This window comes from Calidris pugnax, unplaced genomic scaffold (assembly GCF_001431845.1).
Source record: "Calidris pugnax isolate Ruff unplaced genomic scaffold, ASM143184v1 scaffold27, whole genome shotgun sequence".
NCBI lineage: Eukaryota > Metazoa > Chordata > Aves > Charadriiformes > Scolopacidae > Calidris > Calidris pugnax.
In genome coordinates this window covers 9,382,290-9,406,929 of record NW_015090893.1, presented here as the reverse complement: position 1 = coordinate 9,406,929, position 24,640 = coordinate 9,382,290, and the positions used below count along the sequence as shown (strand labels likewise).

Sequence of the window (24,640 nt, the reverse complement as noted above, 5' to 3'; positions counted from 1 at the left end):
CAGCTATAAAAAATGATCATACCTCCCTGCCTTACTCCTCAGAGTCTGATAACACCACATCGATCTGACCCAGGCACGCTAAAGGACTGTTGCCCACAGAGGTTCACCAAGCACCCAGCCCAGCTATTCACGGTGCTGAGCAGGTAATACCCAAAGCCAGCTTTACTCTCTGAGTTAACATAATAACAAATGCCATTAAGAGCAGGTTTTTTAGCCTCATGTTGCAGGTCACCCCAGGGAGAGCAGAGGGAAGCCCAGACTCACAAAGGATGTTTCTGCCAGGAGAAAGCATCCTCAAGAGCCACATTTGGACTGGGGTCTCCCTTGGACAGTTGGAGCAGCTGCAGATTGAGCTGAGATTTCTCTCACAAACAGCTCCTTGAGTTGCTCTTGGCGTTGACTTTTTCCTGTTCAGCTAATTAAAAATCTGTCTTTGAGTCATAAGCCCCCATTAGTAATAATTTGCTTTGCACTTCTCCAGTGATTTATGGCTGAGATATCAAAGTGCTTTAGAAACATTAATTAATCCTTCTAATACCCAAGGGACTGATCCACCCTCCGCAATGCACCATTGGTGAAGTAAATGTTGGAAATCCCCAGGGTTTACTCCAAACAGTGGGAAGGGAGCAGCATCTGACCCAACGAGTTCGTTTCGGCTGCCTGCCTGCAATCAGGGAGATGTGCAGTCAAAATAACAGCACTGAATGTGCAGCCACAAGCGAGCCCAAGGCAAATCCAAGCTCTCTGCTCTCCAGCTGTGGTTCTTGCTGCTGTCCCTATCTGTCCGGGATGGGAAAAGGGAGCTGTAACACCCTAGCTCTGCTCTGCGGGTCACGCCAGGAAAGGCATTTAGGACCAAAGCCATCTTCACCCAGAGCCCTCCAAGTGGCAGCAGCAGGGTCATTAATCAAAACCACACCACTCGTGCTAACACATGTGTTTCTCTTGCCGTCCTGCCCGCTTCTCCAATCTCCTTCTTGTACAAAGTCATGTTTTTCCAGCTTGCAGTGCAGACCCAAGGCTGTGTCCCATACCTGAGATTTGGCTCCAGTCCTTGCCAGCGATAAGGATCGTTACCTCCATTGGTTTCAGAGAGGCTTTCATCCTTGCGCGCACCAATGAGCCATTTGCCACCTGGTGTTGTCCACATACTTGGAGTGCTGTCATCACAAGACTACGGGGTGGAGCTGGCCATGCAGGGTGGTGCCAGAGGTGGAGAAAGGTATAAAGAGTCCAGAATAGACTGCCAGAGACAGCATCTCTGAAAGCCTGAGAAGTGTCCCATTTCCACTTTGCTGTCCCCAGTAAAGCATCACCTCGGCCATGAAGGCAACCGGCGTTTTCCTGCTCCTCTCCCTGGCACTCTGCTGCTACCAAGGTGAGTGCAACATTTTCCCTAGGAACCATCTCCTCTCCTTGCTAAAGCTCCCAGGTCTGCCGCGAGGGAAGGTGAGCCTGGGAACAGGGCAGCTGGTGGTGGGACCTTGCTCCGGCCCTGAGCAGGGAATACCAGAGAATGCTGCAATGGCCAACGTGCATTATACCAGTGGTCTGTGAGCCAGTCTAAAAGAAAGGCTTTAAAAGGCCTCTGTCTGGCATCTGCTCCCAAAACCAAGCAGACCTGCTGGGCTGATACGCTCCATTCAGGGCTAGGATTGGGCCTGGAGCTGGTGATTTCTAGGACACTCCTTTAGAGTGAATAGGTGCTATTTTCGTTTTAAGAAAGCAAACCCAAGAAGACAGGAAACATATATATCTACAAGGGAAAATGCAGCTCGCTCGCTACCAAAGTCAATGTTTAAGCCAACTGTGTTTTCAAAATCCCATATGGTGCAGAGGGATGAGAACACGAGCTGTTGCTGCTCTTTGGGTCCTGCTCACCAGGGATGTCTGCATTCGTGGGTTCATTCAGAACAGGAGGGTTCTTTTGAACCTAGTCCTCGTCATCCTATTTACTGTGAGGTTGCTGCCGTTACAGAACTCTCTGAGCACAAAATCTGGTCTCATTTCAGCTGAACTGAGCGTGTAGTGAGCTAAAGCTCCTGAGTCTGGACCAGTGCTTGTTCAAAGTAAAATCCCTAAAACTATAAACTTTGTGGCTATCAGGTCCTCAGCACCAAAACATTTCATTCTACAGACCCACTGCTATTGGGCCACAGTGTTAATGTAGATGTAGCCTAAATCCTCCATGTAGGTGAATTCTGGATCCGTAAGCAACCCAAAGTACTTCTCAGTACTGCCTTTTGCCGAACAAATCCAAATTGTTTGTCAAAACACACCCACTGCATATTCCACCCATGTGATCCCAGCTCTCAGCTCACGGCCAGCTTCTCCATGGAGAAGCTCACCAAAGTCACAGCTTGCTCCCACCTGCTTTGGTGCGAGATCTCAGGGTCCACCCATTTCTCCTTCTAGTAGAGCTCTTCAGCAACTTGTCTCTTGCTCTGCTTCCTTGTGGTACAAACCCGCTGGCACCAGAAAAATCACCCTGGATTTACTCCAGCACCAGTCCAGCATCAGCAGGAATTTCTCAGCTACCCATGAACAAGTGATAAGAGCTAACGAGAGCCACCTTTGCTCCCTGGCAGCTGGCAGGGAAAGTCACAAGAAGTGCATCTCATCTTCACAGGAACTTCCACCTTCATGGTGTTTCTGCCAGGGGAAAGAGGCAGACCTGGGGAGGGACCTGGCTGCAAAATGGGGGAGATCCAAGGGAAGAAATTATTTGCTGAGACAGAGGTGTCTGAGTAAAGATGTAGAGTGTTCATGCTAAAGCATCGTTAGTAGGTCCTCTTGTAAACCAGTCTTGAGTGATGGGTGCTAAGGCATTTTTTCTCTCTCTCCACCCTTTCTCTAGGGAACGTTGAGGCGGATGGAGCTGCTGGCAGAGGAACACAGGTGAAGGCTCCTATTTTTAAGTGTGTGCCCAGCTTTGGTGAGACAGCACTAAACCATACACTGGGGAGCCAGAGTTGCTAAATACAGTGAAGTATAGCAAGCTGCTGGGTTGGCAGCCCAAAGATGCCAGTGCCTGGGAACCTCCTTCCACCTGCTGTGCCACAGCAAGATCCCAGTGCCGGTACTGGTTTCCCCACTGCATTTCCCCACACTCAGTGGAGGAAAACTATTGATAAAGAGCTGAATGTTGCTATTACTTGCAAAGAAGAGCAGAGCTCCCATTCCTTTTTGACTTGTAAGCGTGAGGGCGGGTATTGTTGTGGGATAAAAATAAAAGCTGGGATGAACATGACCAGGCAGTGCCCGTGGAGCATTACTTGCTCAGTGCTGTCACTCCTAAGGGTGTGCAGTGGTGCCAGGTGGAGTTCAGCTGGCCAAGGGACAGCATGATGACAGGCAGCCCCAGTGCTCCCGAGAGTTCATAGCAGAGCTCTGAGCAAGCTGGGATGGGTTATCAAGACACACAAAACACCCTGTGGGTGCAAAGCTTCTTTGGCAAACCGAAAGCATGTTTAATAATTTCAGCATTACCCTTTTGTGTCTCCAGCCAGCTTGTGGCAATTACGAACTAGGAAAAGGTTGTTCCAGGATCTTTGACCCCGTCTGTGGCACGGACAACGTGCTGTACGGCAATGAGTGTCTGCTGTGCGTTCAGAACCTGTGAGTATCCAACCTCCTGCACGTCTCTAGTATCACGCAGATGAGGGCTTCTACGTATGTCTGGGGTTTCCTAGAAAGAAAGCTGTTCGCCTGTACACAGCTGGGTGGAGCGTGGGCAGGGAGCCCGGCACATCTGGCAGGAATCTGGCCTCCCGCGCAGATGCTGCACCCGCTGCTCTGAGCGCCTGGGCTCTGTCTGCGAGGTGGGTCCGTGGCATGGGGCTGGCAGCCCACGAGCTGCCCACCCACCCCCCCAGGCAGGGACCACCATGTTTAATAATTTCAGCATTACCCTTTTGTGTCTCCAGCCAGCTTGTGGCAATTACGAACTAGGAAAAGGTTGTTCCAGGATCTTTGACCCCGTCTGTGGCACGGACAACGTGCTGTACGGCAATGAGTGTCTGCTGTGCGTTCAGAACCTGTGAGTATCCAACCTCCTGCACGTCTCTAGTATCACGCAGATGAGGGCTTCTACGTATGTCTGGGGTTTCCTAGAAAGAAAGCTGTTCGCCTGTACACAGCTGGGTGGAGCGTGGGCAGGGAGCCCGGCACATCTGGCAGGAATCTGGCCTCCCGCGCAGATGCTGCACCCGCTGCTCTGAGCGCCTGGGCTCCGTCTGCGAGGTGTGTCCGTGGCATGGGGCTGGCAGCCCACGAGCTGCCCACCCACCCCCCCAGGCAGGGACCACCCCGCCAAAAAATCTCCCCCACTCCTGCCGCTGCCAAAGCCGCAGCCGCCGCTCGGACGCCGCGCTGGAGGGTGTCCAGCAACTCAGACAAATGGCAGAGCCCCCGAAGCCTGCCCAGATCTAGCAGGCAGGCAGAAAAAATGTTTTTCCAGGTGACCTCAGGTGGCTGAGGAAAAACTATGGGGTTTTTTTCATCCCAGTAATTTATAGCCAAACGATGCTTTCTGCCTTCTCTGCATACCAAAGGAGACAATTTGCTCTGGGTATTTTTAAAAATCAGCCTTATATTTAATCTGTGCTGGTGCCAGATTGCACTATCTTAGCAGAAGGCCAGGCCCCAATGCTAGCGACGTCTCTGGCAAGACTTGATTCATTTCATCTGGCTTGGGCCCTAGGTAATTTTGAGTATATTTATACGTTGGAAGAGCTCTGTGTCAGACAAGTGAAGGAATTACTTCCAATTTAATGCCATTAAGTGGTTCAAAAATCTCTGTTGGGAAGATGGAGTCTTATCTGCAGCCAGATGCCCCAGTGTGTGGGGCTAAGGGAGCTTCACCCTTGGCTTTACCTGGTGGAGGCAGGGAGTGTTGGTGATCAGGCTCACCCACACATCTGCCATCCACAGAGACATCTCGCATGGAAACTCAAATTATAGCTTTTCTATCCCTAAACAAATGGGCTTGTGAGGCCAAATTCTGCTTTTAGGAGCATTGCCTCCCAGATAACTCTGCAGCAACAAGGAAAAGAGTCCAGATCACCAGGAAAAAGAGCCTGGAAAAGAATTGTCAGTCTGGTTGTCCCCTCATTAACCCAGGCTGCTGTCCCATATTCTGCTCCTGACCTGCTTAAGTGCTGGTGTTACATCTTAAGGCTGAAGATGATGCAGTCAGGCAGAGACACGGGGAGTGGGATCTCCTGAACGAAGGCGCCACGGTTAATGACCCGGCGCGGCATGGCAGGGTGGTAATGACCATGCTGGAAGCCAGCAGCCCAGCACCAGCTGTCGGCCTGTATTGTGCAACAGATGGGGGTGGGAGGTTCATCAGACACAACATCGTTAGGGCTTTGGCCATGAACCAAGAGCGGGGTAAAGAGAGCAAGGAAGGCTTCAATGCCAGCTATGCAGGGAGCAAAGTGGTATCGAGGATGCTACATCCCCCCCATTGTGGAGCACGGCTTCAGAAGGGATGGGAGACCTCGGTGGTCACAAGAAGGAAAGTTTGGGGTACAAAAAAGAAAGACTGAGCCGGTGGTGTATCCAGACCCAGCCAGGAGCCAGAGGAGGGAAGGGATGGATGAGAAACTGGTGCAGGTACCTGCCTTGCATTGACAGGCTCTGTATCCCTGCACTTCTTCAAACTCCCGTTTGTGCAAGCTCTCAGCAGCTGCAACTGGAAATGTGCTACTCCTGCAGGTCAAAGCCCTGAGCCTTGCAGTTCCCCTGTAACATTCCCAAGTGAAGAAGTTTTAGGGCTAGGAGCAGCAGCCAGGGTCATCTGGGCTAGGCCCCAGGACTTCGAAGCTGCCTGGTGCCACATGTCTCAGCGGAGAGATAAACGGAGTGTCTTTGTCTATAAAGCTTCGGTCCATGGGGAAAAGTCAGATAGCCGAGAGGCAAGATGAAGTGTCATTTGCAGTTTTGTGTGTGCAACCAGTCTGACAAGAGCTGGAGGCCAGCAAGGACTCTGGGAATAACTACTGCAAGAGCATCTGGTGGGTCCCTGCGGCAGCGGTGTCTCACTTGTCGCCTTTGGTCACTTCACTGTGACCAGCATGCAAAACACTTTATGCAAAACACAAACCAGCTTGAAAATCATTCTACTGCCATTTCTCAATGCACCTGAGAAATGGGTTTGTCTTTCCAAAGAGGAGAACATCATGATTCCACATTAAAACGGTACAATTCAGAGTAATTACATCCACTACTGGGCAAAAAATAATAATTTCTTGCAGGTGCCTTTTTAATATTTTCCTCACTTTTGCTGCAGAAGCAATCAGAGGGGAGGCTGGAAGCAGGCCCAAGCCCAAGCAAGACACAATGGCAGGCATTTGTCTGTAAAAACGTACAAAACAGAGTCATAACCTTTATCGCCTACAGCCAGACAGGCATTAGAGGTGTCTTAGTGCTGTCCTACAGCACAGAGGTGAATTATTCTGCCAGGAGGTGTCAGGAAGCACCAGCTCTTGAGCTTACCAGAATTAATTAACACATGTCCATGGTAACCCTGAACTCCCTGTCAAGAGTATGTGGCCTTACTTACTGTGAATAACACTTAAATGATGATTTATGCAGTATTTATGTTTCTTTGTCCTCTGAGCCAGGCTCTTCTGTGTATCAGGGACCTGAAGGCATCCTCTAGCATTTTTAACCTCTCTTCCAGGCAAAGAAACACTAACGTGCTTATAAAGAACAGGGGAATGTGCCAAAAGCCCTCTCCACGCTCCAACTCCGCTTGAAACTAAAAAGTGCATCGGTTCCGGACAAGATAACACAAAGCTGTCCCTCACCTATACAAACTCCTAATAAAATGGAAGCATTGCAATGTCTTGCACTGGGATTTCTTACACACACAGCAGGCCCCTTTCCCTGACATTTAAAATACCTCCCTGAAAAATATGGTTTGTTTTGGTAATGTCCATAAATAGCTGTGAGCAAATTACCAACAGAGCCCCAGGGACAAGGCTAGGACATGCCCAAGGAGAAAGCCAGGCTCTGGCGTAACAAGGAGGCTCTTTATTGCATAAAGAATTTTGTTTTCCTTTCCTAAACTTCCAGCATCCAAGACTTTGGCATTCTCGTGACTGGCAATTTTGTTAAATACAGGCCATTAAAGCCCTTACTCCAGGGCCTTTGCCAGGAGGAAGAGTCCAATAAGTCATCTCCATGCTGACCTGTCTCCAGCCTTGTCCATAAGCCAATTCCCCATCACACAGTCCCTGTGCACTGAAGAGCCACCAGCCTCAGCCTCGTCCTGCGGGTCACAGCTACTCAGTGCTCTGGAAAACCAAAAAGGCTCCCTTTTTCCAGGCAAAAAAAATATTTTTGGGGGTGTTTTGGTTTTTTTTTCCCTCTAGAGGCTTTGGAGAGCTTTGCTGCTGGCACCCCATGCCCCGACCCCTGTGCTGCGGGCTGGCGATGCGGGGGGAGGAGATGCGGCACAGCGGGACGCAGGGTGCGGGTCCCTGGATGGAGAACGGGAGGAGGTTTCGGCACTGGAGGCCGCTGTTGCTCCGCCGGAGCCGGTGCGGATTCCGGAGCCGAGCCCGCAGCTGGATCCCGCAGCTGGATCCCGCAGCTGGCGGCGGGGTGACCCGGGCGGGCAGCGAGATGCGGGTGTTGCCCTTCCCAGCCCTGCAGTGAGGCTGGAAGCATCCGAGGAGGGGTAGCCCAGGCGCTCAGCCTCGCGACATCCCTGTCCCTCACCTCCCCGGGGACCCACGGGCAGGTCTGCTGGGGGGACATCACGCTCCATCTCGGGGGGGTTGCGAGGAGAAGAGTGGCCCCAGAGGGTCTGCCCACATCCTGTGCGGGAGGGATGTGTCTGCCGGGCACTGGCACAGCCCTGAGGCTGTTCCCCCGAGAGCTGGGCACACCGCTGCTTGTGCCAAAGGACAGCAATGAGTCAACCCCAAAACAGCCTGGGACAGAGCCCTCGAGGCTGGGGGTTGAAGCCTCTTGGGGCTCCCCATGAATTATAGCCCTTGAGTAAATATTTTAGGCAAACCAAATCCTCTGTTCTTAGGAAATCCTGAACTTCGCTTTAGGTTAGAAAGATGCGTTTGAGCTCTCTTTATGTTCTTTGAAGAAGTGGCTGAAGCACACACGCAAAAAAAAAAAAAAAAAAAAATTTACTTGCAGAGATGTGAGTTAAAGGAATGATGGTGAATACAATCTTAAGACCTGATCTGAGTCTTCTGTGAATATTCCTTTGTGGAGCACGCTCCAGCATATTCTGGTCTGTACTTGCGGTTGGTAGTTCAAGGTCACATTAAAGAGTCTGACAGTGCAGCTCAGATCCTGCAGCACCTGCTCATGCCTCGGCTCTGATAATTTTTCAAAAAAAAAAAAAAAAAAAAAGGCATGATCAAGCTGAGAGAAAGCTCTAGCCCTTGCTTGAAATTTCAAACGCAACCAGATGCAGCTGGGAGGGGGGGCAGCACAGGCTCCTCTTCCCAGATCTGCCAACAAGTCTGTCTGCGGTCGAGGGAGAGATGAAAAATGACTCGCTTTGCCCATATGTAAAATTAATGCACTAAAGGTGGTAGCCCCAAATAGGCTCGGGACTGTAAATTGCTTCGACATCTTGGCACAAAGGGGATCCTGGAAATATGCCTCTCACAGATGGGATATTTCTGATTCTGCTGCATCATGAGAAACTGAGCATAGCTTTCACCTGGAGAGGTCTCTGCAAGGGGGGGCTGGCAGGAGGGGAAGCTGAGCCTCCTCATGTGGTTCACTCTTGGACTTTGTGGCGTGGCTAAACCCACCTCAGCTCTAAACTCATCCAAGTTGGTTTCTTCCACCCAGAAGAACGCTGGAGAGGTTGCACTGAGGCCAGCTTATGCCAAGCAAAACATCTTCCCTGCCCATACCATTTCTAGGAAACGTCACCCAGTATTAGCCAAGAGCATTTCTTTGATGCGAGGTGCTGACCGAGCTTGCAAAACAGCAGGTCGCATCAGCTCGATGGTTGAGCGCGGGCTGCATCTCCCCAGGCACTCTTCTGACGAGAGCTACCACTCCTGCTAAATGTCAGCCCCATCCGTTCCGCAGCAAGGTCCGTATCAGGCTTGAGATTATGGGAGGCAGCAAGTCGAGAGCCATCCTGTTGGGTACTGTGCTGCAGGGACATGTTAGGCAGAACCAGTGGCAAGTTTCCAGGAGGGAACAGCTCCTGTCCATATTTCACTTTTGGTTTGAACAACTGTAAATCTGAGGAAGCTTTAGCAGGAAGAAAGGTGTTTTACTGACCCCTAGACTGGGTTTCGTTTTATTTATAGGAGACTTATGCCCCAAACCCAGTTTTCTGCCCCCACAAAGATTCTTCCCTGAAGCTGAGGAGGGGAGCACTTCATCTCAGCTGCTCCCCCACCATCCTCTTGCCAGCAGAGACTGGAGCTGTCCTGCCAGCAGCCAGCGTGACTTTTGTGAGACACCAGCTTGCCTCTCCGTGTCTCTCAGTGCTGGCAAGCTGACAGGGACAGGGGAAAGAGCAAAAGGGAGAGTGACGGGAGGAAGGGTAATAATGGCTTCAATTCCACTTTTTTCTCTCTCTGTCTGAATAGCTGCAGCCTTTCAGGCCACCTTCCAAGGGCAGCACTTCTGGCAGAGGGTGTTTGGGAGAGCCCTGAGCGCATTTTAGATGATGCAACTGGGGAAAAACAGAGCTCACCAAAACATGGGAAAGGCTCAGCCATCCACCTCCCCCCTCCTTCCCTTCTGGCTGCTCCCAGAGGGCTCAGACAGGGCAGCGGGGAAGGCCATGGGGCTCACAGGCACCCGGTGGGCGAGGAGGACCCCAGAGGATGGTACAAACATGGGGGGCTCAGCATTTACTGCCTGGGAAAGCATAGGCAACAAGCAATGTGACACCTGCCCCACCACCACACTGTTCAAAACAACAAAAATGTTTGAATGACAGAGGGGGAAATGCCAAAAATAACCACACGGCAGCTGGGGCTCCACAGGGAACAAGATACCCGCGTGGCCCAGCCCCGTGCCAGCTCCCAGCCCATCTACAGCTGGAGCAGGAGGTTTGCAGCTGGCAATGTTTCCCCTCCTCTCCCTCCTCCTGCCATCATGGGGCACCTTCTCCTGCACTCCTTTGCCAGGATTTGCTGTTCAGGTGGAAGCTTTTCAAAGCAGGGTCACATCCTGCCCAGTGCCTCCAAAGCAGCCCTGGATACTGCCAAGCTTCACGAATGTCACAAGGGTGATGAAAACCAGACAGATGGCCCAAGGGAGATCAGAAACCCATGTTTCTTTAAAATCGAGACTTTTCTGCCAATAAAAATGCTAGTAAAATTCAGCTGGGGAAGCACTTCCCCTTTCTGGAACACTTTACTGAAGCTCCCGTCTGGGAGGGAATAGCTATTTCCATCGATGGTGGCATTTGCTTTATAATGTCATGATAGCACACTGAAAAGTCAGGATTAGAACTGGACCGAGGGACTTCAGTGCAAGGCGCAAGGCTGCAGCTGAGAAGCATCTCTGGATTTTTCATAGCTTTCAGACCTATTTGGAAGGGGCAGCACTGGCACCGCCTTTGCCCACTGCAGCCTTCCCCGGCCTTTCTCTGCTAAGGCGGCTTCTATTTTAGCTGCGATTTCAACATCAGATTTGTTTTTCTAGTCTAGAAATAAGCAGAGCCTTCCTCGGATTTGCTGCAGCTGCCGGAGGGCACTTTCCGCGGGGTATGTTCAGCTTCAGGAGGCTTTTGCAGGGGGAAGCTGAATTAAACCCAGTTTGCCCACTTGGCAAAGAGAGCTTCTCTGCAGAGACCCCATGGGAACCCGCCTGCTGCCGGTGGGAAGGCTCTGGCTGATGCTGCCCTGTGCCACCCCCTGGGTCTGCAGAGGGTGCAGATAGAGATGTCCCCGTGCCCGGTGCAGAGCAGAGGTCCAGAGCCTGCTCTCCTTTGTGGCCAGGTCTTCACACCGGACCTACGTAACCGCTTCAGCTGCCGCTGTTGTGACAACAACAAGAGATGTCAGGTGTGCCAGCAAACGCAAACAGTTTTATCATCGGGGAGAGACAGGTGCCCAGCACAGCTGTGTTAGAGGGTTACGCTGCCAAGCTTGAGGCCAGAGACGGAAATACCAACGGGTCCCACCCGAGTAGGAAATGATAGTGTTAACTCTCCGCAAAGCAAAAGTCTCACTGAAATGGAAGGATGCTTTTAAACTGCAAATTTCCTCTCATCTAAACCACAGCTCGGGCTACCTAGGGGAAAAGCTGTCCTGGGCAAGTGTGTGGGAATGAGCTGGAAGCAGCTCTGGACCGATACAGACTGTCCATGGGGCTTAGAGGGGCTGTAGCAGGATCATCACTAAAGAAGAGAGTGGACACTTCTGGCTGGCGGGCTGAAAGCGCCGTGATAAACCACAGCCACAGAGCAAAGAGCCACAACTAGAGCTGCAAATTCGAAGCAGGATCTCAGCTTTTGCTTTCTAGTGTCTCTGAGCTGTTACAGACAAGTCAAATGACAGTAATAGTTTGCATTTCTCTCTATCAAAAGGCAGTAAGCTTCCAAGAAGCGGGAGCATCCAAAGCGCTCTGCAGCCAGCGCAGACAGCGAGGCAGCCCTGCCAATGTTTCCACACTAGTTTTCTGGCCTTCATCCTGCATCAGGCACACTCCGCTTACAGCCAGGGACAGGAGGGGCTGGAAGTGCCAGCTCTGTGTGGTGCCGGCGCACGAAGCTGGATTCCTCACGCTCCCCGCACGCTGCCGGAGACCTCCCGGCGCTGCAGTCGGCATCGGCCCCGCGGGTGGATTCGATGCTGAGAAGCTCCTTCCAGCTGAGCAGCACAACTCCTGGAAAGCTCCCAGGCAGAGGTCCTGCCCTTCACCTGTGCCAGAACAATATCCTGTTGTAGCAGCACAGCTCAGTGGGGCTGGATTGCCGGCTCTTTTTCAAAATCTTAAGCGCTTTGCTAGTTGCGAAAACGCCACAAATGGAAAATCACACCTGCGGTTTAAACCCCGAGAGGGGCTGCTGGCCTCGGGGAGGAGGTGAGGTCCTTCCTGGCACACCCTGGCATGAAAGCGTGTGAAGATCCAGCTCCATCCTTCCTTTGCAGAGTGCTGGGAAGCTCTCCTTTGCTGGCAGATGGTGCTAATGTGGCTTGAAGCCACAAAGACATTAGGTCAGTGCAAGTGTCCAGCTTGCGGGTGGCGTCACTCTCAGGGACCAAGATCCGAAGTGTTAGTCAGAGACCCCCTACCAGCACTCTTTCCTGAAGTCACATCCATGCAGGGGAAAGAGCAGCCTTCCCTATCCACCCTATAGCATGATTTGGGGTGCTGTGTCCCCCACCAGTGTCCTCATGGGCACAGATGGTGTTTAATTGTAGCAGTAGGATGCCAAGTCCTGAAAGCAAAAGCCAGGACGCCTCAAGTTGGGTCCATCAGGGGCTGAAACACGATGGGGAAGCAGGAGCTGAGGCCAGACTGAAGCAGTAGGCAAAGCACAGCTGGGGCAGAGAAAGGCATCCCACAGCCCTTGCACTGATGGCTCCGTGCTGGCTCAAAGGCAGGGGACAAGCTAATGCCCATGGCAGTGAGATGGCACAACCCCCTGATTCAAAGAGTACCAAAGGCAGTGGGTAGAGTGGGGCTTTGGATTTGGCCCCAGCAAGACACTAAACATAGCTGCAGCAGCATCGCTGCGATTGCCATTGGGCTGAAAGCATTTCTGGCTGTCCTGGCATTCAGGCAGGAGTTACTCCTCTTTCCTCACCCCACTCCTGGTCACAAGGAAGAGTTAGGAGCTGGCCAGATATGACTCTCCTGGCTTCTGCTGGCCTTCTTGACCAGTCTGGGACACTGAACAGGACCTGAGCAGGGCATGGCAGGAGCAGAGGTCATGCCTTGCCATTGTGGATAGGATGTCTGAGGCGCCAGCACACACGTTCACCCTGTCTGGAAAGCTCCAGGAAACGTGGAGACCAGGCTATGGTGTCTTAAAGCAAACCAAGTAACACCAGTGTGGGACAGAGCCCACCATTTCTGCCCTCTAACCCTTCCCTAGCCACTGACCGCCCCAGCACCCTGAGCTCGGCCACCCAACTCCACAAGAGCTTCTAATTTTGGCATTCAGAAAGAGTCTCTAACATGCCTGAGCTTTCCAGTTTGCCTGGCAGCACGAGAGAGATGAGTATAGCAAGTAAACTACTGTAGAGTTCAAGGGCTTTCTCTGGAAAAATCCTTTGAAAGATTAAGCATAAACTGGCTGGGTCATAATGAGTGTCCCATTGTTTCTTCAGTTTCTTCTAACTCCAGAGCCACAAATACCCCCAAGTTCTTGGGAAAAAACCCAGAAAACCAAAAACCAAAACCAAACAAACAAACAAAAAAACCAAACCAAACCAAAAAAAAAAAAAAAAAACCAAACCAAACCAAAAAAAAAAAAAAAAAACCAAACCAAACCAAAAAAAAAAAAAAAAAACCAAACCAAACCAAAAAAAAAAAAAAAAAACCAAACCAAACCAAAAAAAAAAAAAAAAAACCAAACCAAACCAAAAAAAAAAAAAAAAAACCAAACCAAACCAAAAAAAAAAAAAAAAAACCAAACCAAACCAAAAAAAAAAAAAAACAAACCAAAACAAAAAACCAGCTCTCTGATTACAATTACCTTCCCAAAAAGCAGTTAAGAGAAGCTCATTCACCTCCACAGGGACCAGGGCAGACAAGCATCTTCTGATGCCAGCTCTGACACACGTTCCCTATCCCAATCCAGCTCCTTTTGAGGCAGCTCATTGACTGCAAAGGCAAGTCTGTGCTTTTCCAACTCTTCTAGGCGAAGCGCAGGCTCTGGCCTAAATAGGACATCTGGAGCAGGAAACATATATTTAGAGTTGCATAGCTGAACTGCCAATCTCAGAAATAAGGCTCTTGAGAGCAAGGTCACTCCCAGTAACCGGTCCCAACAGTCTAAACACTTTCCCATGCAAACAAGTTCCTGTTAATGGGGGCAGTGGATGGTATGTGGAGCCTCTACAAGTGGCACAAGTGGCACCGCCTTAAGGATCTTGAGGCTAATCCAAGTCCATAGTTCTTACTTGGTCCTGGAAAACACTGCCAGGATGACCCACTGAAACGCAAACAATGGAAATGAGTTCCAGAACTGGGTCTTCAAGGACTGCAGCTGGAAACTGTAAGTGCTGAAAACAGTGTGGTTGCAGTAATGAAACCTGTGAAGGTTTCCTCATCCAAAATCCTGACCTGTATATACAGTCGCGTCTAATATATATGTAGTGGCCAGAAAAGTCTTAACCAAAGTGCAAGCTGGAAAATAGCACCTTTTTGGCATTATCCTTAGGTAGTCCAGTCAACCTGTCGGCATACACCTGTGGGGTCATCGTACCAGCTCCCACACAACCTCTCCGCTGCTTCTATTCAAAGCATTTGAGCTTGGAAAATCCTTCAGGCAAGACCTTGACTCCAGATGACCAGCCTGACACGCGTGATCTGCACAAAAGGGCCAGTGCAACTCCATATCCTCGCTTGTTTTGCACGCATTTGGCTGCACCCTGAGAAATAAGTCAGAAATCAGTCTGGGGCACTAAGAGTAGCCACGCAAGCTGTTTTGCTTCAGCCAAGATAAGGCTAAAGACAAAAAGGAACCTCAGAGAAAAACTAAAAATATCACTGCAAACTTGTAGCCTGGCAATACGCCTGACTGGGCATTGCCCACATCAGGAGGAGATATTCTTGTGAAAACCCGATGCTGGGTAACTCACTGGCCAGCCTGTAGATGGGATCTTGCAGGTACACCTGCCCCTGGAAAGCCAGGAGGGGAAATGTAACAGGGAAGCAGCAGGAGGTGCATAAATGTAATTTTCTCTTTCTCTGATCGAGCGTGTTGAAGAATAGCTTGCCCGTGTCGAGACAGAGTGTGAAAACCACCTGTCAATAGCTAATACCATGAGGCTGTTATGCCAGTCAGGGCAAGAGGTTTTATTTCCAGACCATCAAGGGAGAGATAATTCTTTAGAAAAATCAATGACATTTAAATGAGTACATAGGAATGGCTGTTAGAGTCCCAAAGGTCCATCTAGCCAAGCACTGTGCTTCCAGCACAATATGTCCTTCATCAGGAGAACATAGTTGTGCAGTGCCCAGGAGCACCATGAACATGAGAGATGCATGGAGATGTGAACTGCCACACAAGGGGCTGCATCCACTCATGTCCTCCCAGGTCTCACCATCTGACCTCAAAATTAGGCTGTTTGGGTAGTTCCACTGGTGGATTTGAGGGCCTGGCAATCCCCCGCGCAGCCTCAGTTCAAGGTCCTGGCCAAGGACTCAGGGGGACTATGTCCCCATCAGCAGAGCCAGGCAGGAGTTATCTTGGCAGAAAGCTGCTCCTTGGCAGGGGGTCACATCCCCATCTGTATGACTGGATACAGAGGAGCTTAACTGTCCCCAGAGACCCATCTGGATCACGTCAGCTGGGCTGGAGGCCTTCGTCACACTCTGTCACCCTTGCTGGACCCATGAGTCAGGCAAATCCGTATGCGCCCCACCATGGAGAAACAAGTCAAGTGTCTAGTGTGCTCCTGCTCATTTCTAAGAAACCTAATTAAATACCAAGAAATGCTCCTCTTTGTTCACGGCTTCCATTTTCTACTCAACACTCACCCACCGAGGTCTGTGGTCTTGGCTCAAGACTTTACCCTCAGAGCTGGTTCTGGCAGTGTCCAACTGCAGCTCTGGAGTTGAATCATTCCAAAATGCCATCAAGAGCTGTGCCATCTCTCTAACATCATAGTAACAACCACAAATTAATCAGGTGTTTTTCCAGTTTCTTTTCGATGGCTTCTGGTAATGGAATTTTTACAACTTCCCCAAGAAACTATTTCCCAGCATCTGTGTCTTTCTGGTTTGGCTTACACTCATCTTCTGGCCAGGAAAGACAGAGGGAAAAAAAGAAAAAACCAACATTTTCTTCTTCTTTTCAGTAGCTTTTTACACATTTGAAGAGCTTCACACTTATCCTGTTTTGCCTCGATTTTCAGTAAACAATTTTCTGTCTTTCCATCTCTCCTGCTAGGCTGGATTTTCTCTCTTCTCTGTTCCTACTGCTGTCCTCTATTCTTACCCTAATCCAAACCTGAAATCTATGGCTGATGCTTAGGGTAAGCTCCATCGAGCCTTTTCCACTGGCCTTCTCACAGGAGACTTTGACATGCAAAGACCATGCATTATTCAGAGCTGTTCTTTGGCATTTCTCCTTCGCTGACATACAACAGAGCACCGATCATTTCACCTTTATAGCTCCAAGCAAAGTCTGTCAAACCTCAGCCTCGCTCGTAACTACTCCTTTAACATCCTGAAAGCCTTCAGAGCTCCTCAAAGCCTCACGCTGAGACCTGATGACTTCTTGCTCTTCCAGCCCTAAAAATGCACGCTTCGACTTCTACGACTGACAATATCTCTGCAAAGGAGATGTGAGAATTTGTTTGCCCTCCTGCTCTCTAATTGCTGTCCTTGCCCCCTGCAGATCTGTGAAGTCACCATGCATGATGAAATCTAGTATTGCCCGTGTCTGTAAATATTTTCTAAAATTTTATTTCCTTCTTAAGACTTTAAAAACTAGGCCAAAAAGAACAACTGGTGTATTTAAAAATGAGGCTTGCCTTTAGCTTTTTTTGATCAAGAACGCTTTTAATGGGCTCAGTTGTCAACATCAGGACCAACTTAATAATAAATGTCTGACATTTCAGTCATTATCCAGAGATTCTATCCTTCCCCTCCTTCCACTGCCTGGCTGTTTACTTAAAGATTCGTTCGTGTTGGTGTTTCCAGTGGTGAGCCTGGGAGCTGGAAGGGGAACGAAGCAGTGTCTCCCAGTCAGCAAGTGACTGGGGAAGGTCAGACGGCAGCGAGGGCAGAGGAGGAGAGGCTGCCCGGGGAGGGCAGTGCTATGGGAACCTGCTAATAAACCCAGCACAGCAGTGGCAGGTTGCTAAAGCCCGGGCTGACTGCCACACGTGGATTAGTGCTGGCGTGGTGCTCCGTGGGAGGGAAGAGTGACAAGCTGGGCTTTGCTGGGGCAAGAGCCTTTGGCTTTCTTCACTTTCATGGGCTTCGCTGCCACTGCACAGACTGCTTGCTGCTTGCTTTCGGCCAAAGGAGCGACCCTGCTCTGCAGAATAACCTTCATCCCAAATGGAAGAGTTGACAGGCAGTGCCAGGCCATTGGTTTTCATAAAGCATATAATAACTGTTCAGATTTTTAAACTTTACTCTCTAATTAGTAAGGTCCTGGCTCAATGCGTTCTGTGTTTGGGGGATTTTCTTCTTTTTATGTTGTATATGGCAGCCTAATTACAGTCATTACATTGCCTCGAACTATTCAAAAGAAGTTGCCTCACATAATTAGGTGCATGTAAGTGAGAATAATGCCGTGTCTAATACCGCGGGACTCCACGTACACTGGAGGAAGCAGCCCATGCTCTCCCAGCCGAGATCTGAAAGGGTTAACAACCACCACAGCTTGCACCCAGGCCAAAATGCAAGTTCCCAGCAGCTTGTGAGATCGGTTGCCCGTCATCTCCATCCCACGATACCTGTGTCCTGCCCTGGGTATTGTTTGCTATATTTAGCAAACAAAGCTAGAACAAATTTTTTCCTGCGGTGTAATTCTCGCAGGTAATTGCCCACCCCACGGAAGCCACGGTGGGGCTGATTTCCAGGAGACCGGCAGCGTGCGCATTATCCATTCAAGAGACGGGCGAAGAGCTAAATTCCTGGAAGTGTTTATTACTATTGGCTGGTCTTGCCGATCTGGCTGCAGCCTGGCAGGCTCCCCACCTTTTCTAGTGAAAACAAAATTAAATCTCACGTTGGTGCAGCTCCCACCCGGCTGCTTCCCCGGGGGACCCCACGTGGCTGGCAGCGCCAGGCGCTCGCAGAGACACGTTTTCCCCAGGTCAGGCCGTCACAGCTAGTTCGCTCTAACTTCAGCTTGTTTACTCGGCCGATGGAGATCTGAAAACACCAGATAAGGCTCTGGACGTCCTTCAGTAATCGCAGCGCCGCGACACGCTCACAGGGGAGATGTGACCCCCGGGGATGGGAGGGATGCACAAGCCGTTGGCAGCTTCAAGTCCAGCTCCGTCCATTTAGCTCCACAACTGAGATCTTTTACTTTATGTGAGAGGCTCGAAGGCCAAGCTCTGACCCTATTTTCATGGCCATGAGCGCCGTCCCGCCATCTTCCCACTCTGCTTCTCAGCTATTGAACAAATCGCCACCTCCTCAGCCACTCTGCTGAAACCGTATGCCGTTTTGTTACACAAAAAATAGCACAAAGGGTCCCTTCCACGCAGCAGCAAGCAACACAAACATTTCCTAAATGAGACCAGCCAGACCCAGAGGCAGATACCGGCTCAATCTATAGGGAGACGCAAATTATTCCGCTGCATGCTTGACTGCCAGGAGGAGTTTTGCAAACGCTTTAATGAAGTCTGGACCGCACCAAGATGAGGGTGTCAGAAATTGATTCCTGATGATCTCCAGTAGGAAGCTCTTCATCTGTCTTTCCATCCAAGTTGCTTGAGGAACTAAGTGAGTAAGTAACTACATGGGCAGAAATAAAACTAGCAAAAAAAGAAAGGAGGAGTGAAACTGCCTCCAGGAGACTTGGGGAAGTTGAGGCAAACAACAGCTGTAAGGAGGTGGCTGCCTTGCAGAGCGAGGATTCCCAGGACAGAGTTTGGTCAATTAGAGCTTTACCAGAAGCAGACTGACTTAACAAAATATACATAAACCAGCTGGCCCTCAAACTTCTGTTTTCCTTGTCTACCCGTCGCTGACAAACACCAGCCATTTTTTACATAGCCTTGGGAAAGCTCATGGCTCTGAAAATCATTAGTTTATGTAATTGTGTTTTTCTCTGTTGAATATCACATGTTCAAAGGTCATTGCTGGAGATAGGAAAGGGGCTTTTGTTCCCAGAAGAGGCAAGAAGACATGCCACATTTGGCCAGAATAGGAGTTATCATTGTCCTTTTGCTGGCAGGACACATGTCCTTCCATGCATTACCTGCTTCTGGTTGCCTGCTTTGCTGTAGTCCCTCTCCCAATGGCCACATGTCCTCTCACTAGGGTTCACAAGGGGACTTCAAGTGTGAAATGCAATGCTGTTGATAAAAGCTCCTTGGATGATGTATCTGGACGCCTGGAAGGTGTGAATGGCATCTCAGCTCCAGTGGCCCAAATGTTAAACAGCAGTGACTGGAAAGGAGCAGGTCCCCTGGAAGCTTGGGGATCTTGGTAGCTTAGGCTGGGACCGAAGAGTGAATATACCTCCTTGTTTCCTTATTGATGATTACACCAGCTTTGGATTAAAACGAGTGAAAGTCAGAACAAAGGTCCTTCTCTGGAAAAAGATCAAAATCAACCAAGCAATCAAGCAAAGATAAAAGCGTTAACAACCAGTCTCTGGGATCGTGTTTCTCCAGCTCACTGGATGGGCAGATGAGAATCTGGCTGGACTCCAGGCTGGGAGCACAGCACTGAACCGTCCCTCCCTGCAGGGCACCAAGCAGGGGGAACCTTGAACCCAACAGCCAAAGAAGCACTGAGCAGACACAGCCGCTTTAAAAGCCTTGTGCTGGTGCTATACTTGAGATCTGGTGCTGGCCCGTTTCTCAGCGGCATGTCCCACCAAGGCCATACCCCTTTTTCCCCCTCATTTAGCACTGTCAATGCACCACAAACCAGGTAAAAATCTTCCTGCGCTGAGTGATTCAAAAGAGCTGTGCCTAATAGACCATCTATCTCATTGCTATTTGTTTTGGCATCCTTGACTGCTTTAAATCCCACTTAAAGCTGTCTAACAACCAAGATTACACCAGTCACAACTGCCATACAAACAATTCCGTTACTCTCTGTATACTGGAAACATTGGGTTTGGGCTTTTTTTTTTCCCCTTCCTTTTGCTAATACAACAGTCGCAGAAAATCACACTGAGGTAGGAGGGTGGGGTGTGAGGATAATTACGTTGTCCGAGTTCAAGTTATGACACCAATATTGCCTGCTGGTACTAGACACTGTGGAAGCCTGTGTAGGCTTGTAGCACAGAGGCACACTGAGCAGGATCCACAGGTGCCCAGTTTAATAGCTGTCTCTCGGCGCTGTCGTCCAACTCGCCTCCAAATAATCAGACAGGCTTGGCTGGTGCCAGGCAAAACAGACATCGCCTGTAATACCAGACCCTGTTGAGAGCAGCTTCAGAGGCGCCCAGCCTTCCCGCACAGGGACAGGATCTGAGCTACGAAGCAGAGTGTCCAAAAGGATTTTGACAAAGTGACATTGAAACAACGGTTGAAAATTTATCCAACCCACGTCACCTGGTCGCTGCCGGTCTCTGGCTATTTCCAGTCTCCCGGCTGCTCATACGAAGTTACCCCAAACCTCCAAATAGGGCAGGGAGGGTTTTTGCGATGCAAAATTTAGGGCCGTGATTTATGTCAGCTCAGTTGACACGTGTCAATGAAAGCATCTCCTTCCAAGCGGAAGACCAATCGTGAAACAGAGTTTTTCCTATAGAAATGCTTTGATTTTGATGACTTTTCCGGACATTTCCAATTTTCTTCTCCAGAAATTTGTTTGTAAAAATGAATTTTCCCCATCAGTTTTCCATTTCAAAATTATTCCGCTATATATTTCACTAACTCTATAAATTAAGATATTTACCTTAGATTAAAAGATATAAAACTCAAAAAAAAAATAAAAAAAAGAACAAAACATGCCAGATTTCTCTAAAGGAAGTGGTTCCTTTGAACCACCCAAGGGCATCCAGGAATTCCTTGAAAAGGAATTCATAGGAACTTCTGAAATAAGACATTTCCTGCCATTTCACACTGGACGCACTTTGAGATCCCAGACCTCCTACCAGAAGGTGCTCCAGCTCCTTCATGTTGGGTTCTCACACCCCACTGCTCTGCCACAGTACAGTACTCATGATCTCTGTTTCTAAATGCTTCAGGACACTCCTCCAAGCATTTGCTCTGTACAGGCAGCTCTCTGAGCACTCTGACTGTCTGTACGCAGCACTCCATGCTTGCACAACTTGCATCAAAGAAGGTAGAACGATGGGACAAACCTAAAACCACTTCTCGCAGCCTGCTCCAGCTTTCTGTGGTTTGGCCTTGTTTGCTTTTCAAGAGCCTTCAAGCAAACATTAGCTGAGAAGAAAAACAGGTGGTGCAATTAAACACCAAAATTCTCCACCACAGGATGCCCTGCCGGATCTCTCAAACCTTCTCAGCATGGCTGAACAGGGAAGGCTGGAGCAAGCAGCTCTTTTCTCACACAGCATCAAGACAGCAGTCAGGAGAAGGACCATGTGTAAAGCCACTAACCGTTTCCTTACAGCGGAAGACCTGAGAGTCCTGGAAAATCAAGGCAGAAGGGCCCAAAATGCCTGTACTAACCCTTGTAGGGTCTTAAAGCAGTAGTCACAGACCAGTACCTTCTTCTGTGTGCAGCTTTCCCACAGCAGAGGCAAAGAGTTGAGCAAAACGGCTCTGGAGGTGAGAGGATGGAGAGCTTTGAGAGGGAAACATGGGCTTGGTTGCTGCAGCTCCTTGCATGCAGGAGACATGCAGGACTAAGCAGGAGAGCAACCCATCTCTGCATACCAGCCAGCAAATGCACAGGGGTGCCTTGCAAAAGGCTGCCATCAAATAAATGCCCCTGCCTCCACACTGGCACCCTCCTACGTGAAGGAGCCCAGGGGACTACCAAAGGACTGCAGAAAGGCCTGGGGAAGCAGGAGAAGCACCTGGGGCTGCACCTGGAGCACACACGGCAGCTGGAGGGGAGAAGAGGGTGTTACGAAGGAGCAGAGAAGGATCTTTCCCCAGGAGCTGACCCTTACCCACAGGGCTGGCCAGCCAGGAGGACCTTGTCTGTGGGATCACCCGCCTGCACTGCCAGGACATGCCCCCCGGCACTCATTTGAGAGCAGCGTTAGACAGTTCTGCTCTTTTCCAAAGAGCTCCACAAAGTCTCCCAAATGTGATTTTTAATATTAGTTACATTCAAGGGCCAGATATTCACCTCCCAGCTTGTGCCACCAGCATCTGGCCTAAAGCATACAACACACCGGTTTCCCAGGAACGTGTGAACCTGGCTCAAAAACCCACAAAACAACCAAGTAAGGTCTTGATAGCTTTGCCTTTCCTGACAGCACAAGTCCAGACCTCGGGAGCCAGCATGTGGCTTACAGCACACCCAGGGCTCCTTTTTCTCTTTAAAAAAAAGCTTCATCCTTTTTGTGTCTCAGTTTGCTTTGTGGGTTTTTGGGTTTTTTCCACTTAAAGTCAGCACAGCAACTCCATCAGTCGTGCTCCCAACAGTTTGTTTGGTGCGAAATACAGAAGGAAGCATTCCTTCTCCCAGACTAGTACAGCACAAACCACTTTCTCAGTTTCACGGCTGACATGGCATGAGGTCAGGGCATTTTAGACCCCTCCGTGCTCCTGGGGACAAGGACCAAATGTCACAAAATCCCCCCACCTGCCAAATCCAGGCAGAGGATGCCAGGAAGATCATAGCCAGAAGCTGTGCACTTGTTTCCCCAGCACAGGCAGGGTTTGGGATGTAGAGGATTAACCTCTGCACCTCCTCGAGCAGCTGGGAACCACAACCCCTCGGGAATGGGACAGTGGTGGCACAGCTTCCAGGAAGCACAGGATGCCCTTGCCAAATTTCCAAGTAGAGCTCATCTCTTCCAGGCACTGACGCACAGCATTTGATGAATTCCACCTGACTTTGACACTAACAAAAACCACCACTTTCCAAGAGCAGTTGGGAAGGGATGTGAGGAATAGTGAGCACTATTCCTCACTGCTGCATTGCATTCAGCAGTGCCGTCACCAGCACACGATGTGCCAGGAGTTTGATCATGTTTCAAAGAATGTTATTCCCTTGAGTCCCAAAGGAGGAATTCATATTTCCTCTAGAAAGAGAAGTAATCCCAACGCTCCTAGCCCTGCTGTTGCAGAAAAAAAGCTTATCCCATGTTAGTCCTGTATGTGACTGAATCCCTGCCCAAAAGCACTGTCCTCCTAGATGGACAGCTGTCCTTCTTCTCTTTGCAAACCTCCCTTGGACACTGAGAAACATGCACACCGTTTGAATTCACTCGCAACCCAGGAAGGTGTTGAAACTCAAATAACACCTTGGTCTCACAGCTGGCTCACAGGGACCAGAGAACCATCCCTGCACCAAACCATCCCTGCCTGCCACCCACCCTGCTTCATGCCTGGAAGGCCAGGCTGGATGGGACTTTGAGCAACCTGCTCTAGGGAAGGTGTCCCTGCCCATGGCAGGGGGGTTGGATCTAAGGTCCCTTTCAACTCTAACCATTCTATGATTCTATGCCAAAAGGCTGGGCTTGCTCAGCCCCAGGGCTGTTCAGCTTCCAGCACGGGCCAGTAGTGTCACTTAGGCAAAGAGATGGAAAACAGGTTCCCTAGTCCACCTTCTTCACCTCTAATATCCGGTAACGTCTCGACTGCACCTCAACCAGCATAGAGCAGCTCACCAGCCTCACACCTACATCTTGCTATGGTTTATTACCACCGAGGCCCCTAGATGCTCATCTTACCTTCCTCTACTTCCCTGGCCTTAGCACATGCTTAAAAGCACTGCAGCAAATGCTGTGGCCCATGCTCAAGAGCTTGGGTTTTTTATGTGTAATACACTGGCTCACACCAGACATTATCTATAGGGAGATTTCACCCCTCAGCTCAAGACATACACAGAACAAATCCCTGCTTTGCAATGACTGTCCAGGGCTGTGGGAGGGACAGCCTTTATTACTTCTCCCAGCTGTAGATGTTTGTTTTATTTTCGTAAGAGGTTTCAACTCGACCATTTCTCAAAAAGCTCTCTCTCCCACAAGAATCCAGCCTGCTTCTTGCTTTTATATCTGCAAGAAGGAAACAAGATCTGCTAACACAATCACTGTGTTTACTTGCTCTTAAGTCCACAGAATCAGGAGACGTATGCCTGCGCACAACACCAGCGCTATGCCAGAGCAATTTCCAAGTCATCTGCTCGGGTGTTTTATTCCAAAGTATGTTTGGTTTGATTTTTTTTTTGTGGGGGGTTAGAGTAAAGATGGTTTCAAAATATGCCCAAGAATGCCTGTGGAGGAAGGTTGCACAGCAGGTTGTTCAGATGTGTTATAGGAACCATAATCAAAGGTGCAAGAGAAAAAAAGAATTAGGATCCTCAAGCCAATAAATAGCAGAGCCCTCCAGCATTGCTGCCCCAGTCCCTGCAAAGGCTTTACAACCCACCTGGCTCTACGATGTGGTGAACGGTGTTTTCCGTGACACTGCTGTAGGAGCTTGTGTAAACCTCCAGCTCACACATGTAAGCAACCCAGCATCTGTAAACAGAGGATCAGGGTGAGAAATGCAGCACGTGATGCTCTGAGGCAATAGCTGGGGCATCATGGCATGTTTCTGGTGAGGTGACCCCCAGACCTAGACGGGGGGACCCCTGTGCCCAGGCCCCCCAGGGGCAGATAGCCAAGGAATAGCTGTTGAACAGTCATGAGCCCCTGAGCACCTGCTCTGCACAG

At 49.8% G+C, this 24,640-nt stretch overlaps 1 protein-coding gene across 1 annotated transcript in view; it reads right to left on the bottom strand.

The window, feature by feature from the left end:
• The window catches only part of LOC106891304 (serine protease inhibitor Kazal-type 5-like), a 130,801-nt gene that overhangs the window by 68,934 nt on the left and 37,227 nt on the right, over positions 1–24,640 (bottom strand). Inside the window, exon 2 of the mRNA XM_014947754.1 lies at positions 24,354–24,445. Coding sequence (XP_014803240.1) covers positions 24,354–24,429 — 76 coding nt within the window. The 5' untranslated portion in view covers positions 24,430–24,445. The remainder of the gene's footprint in view (positions 1–24,353; positions 24,446–24,640) is intronic.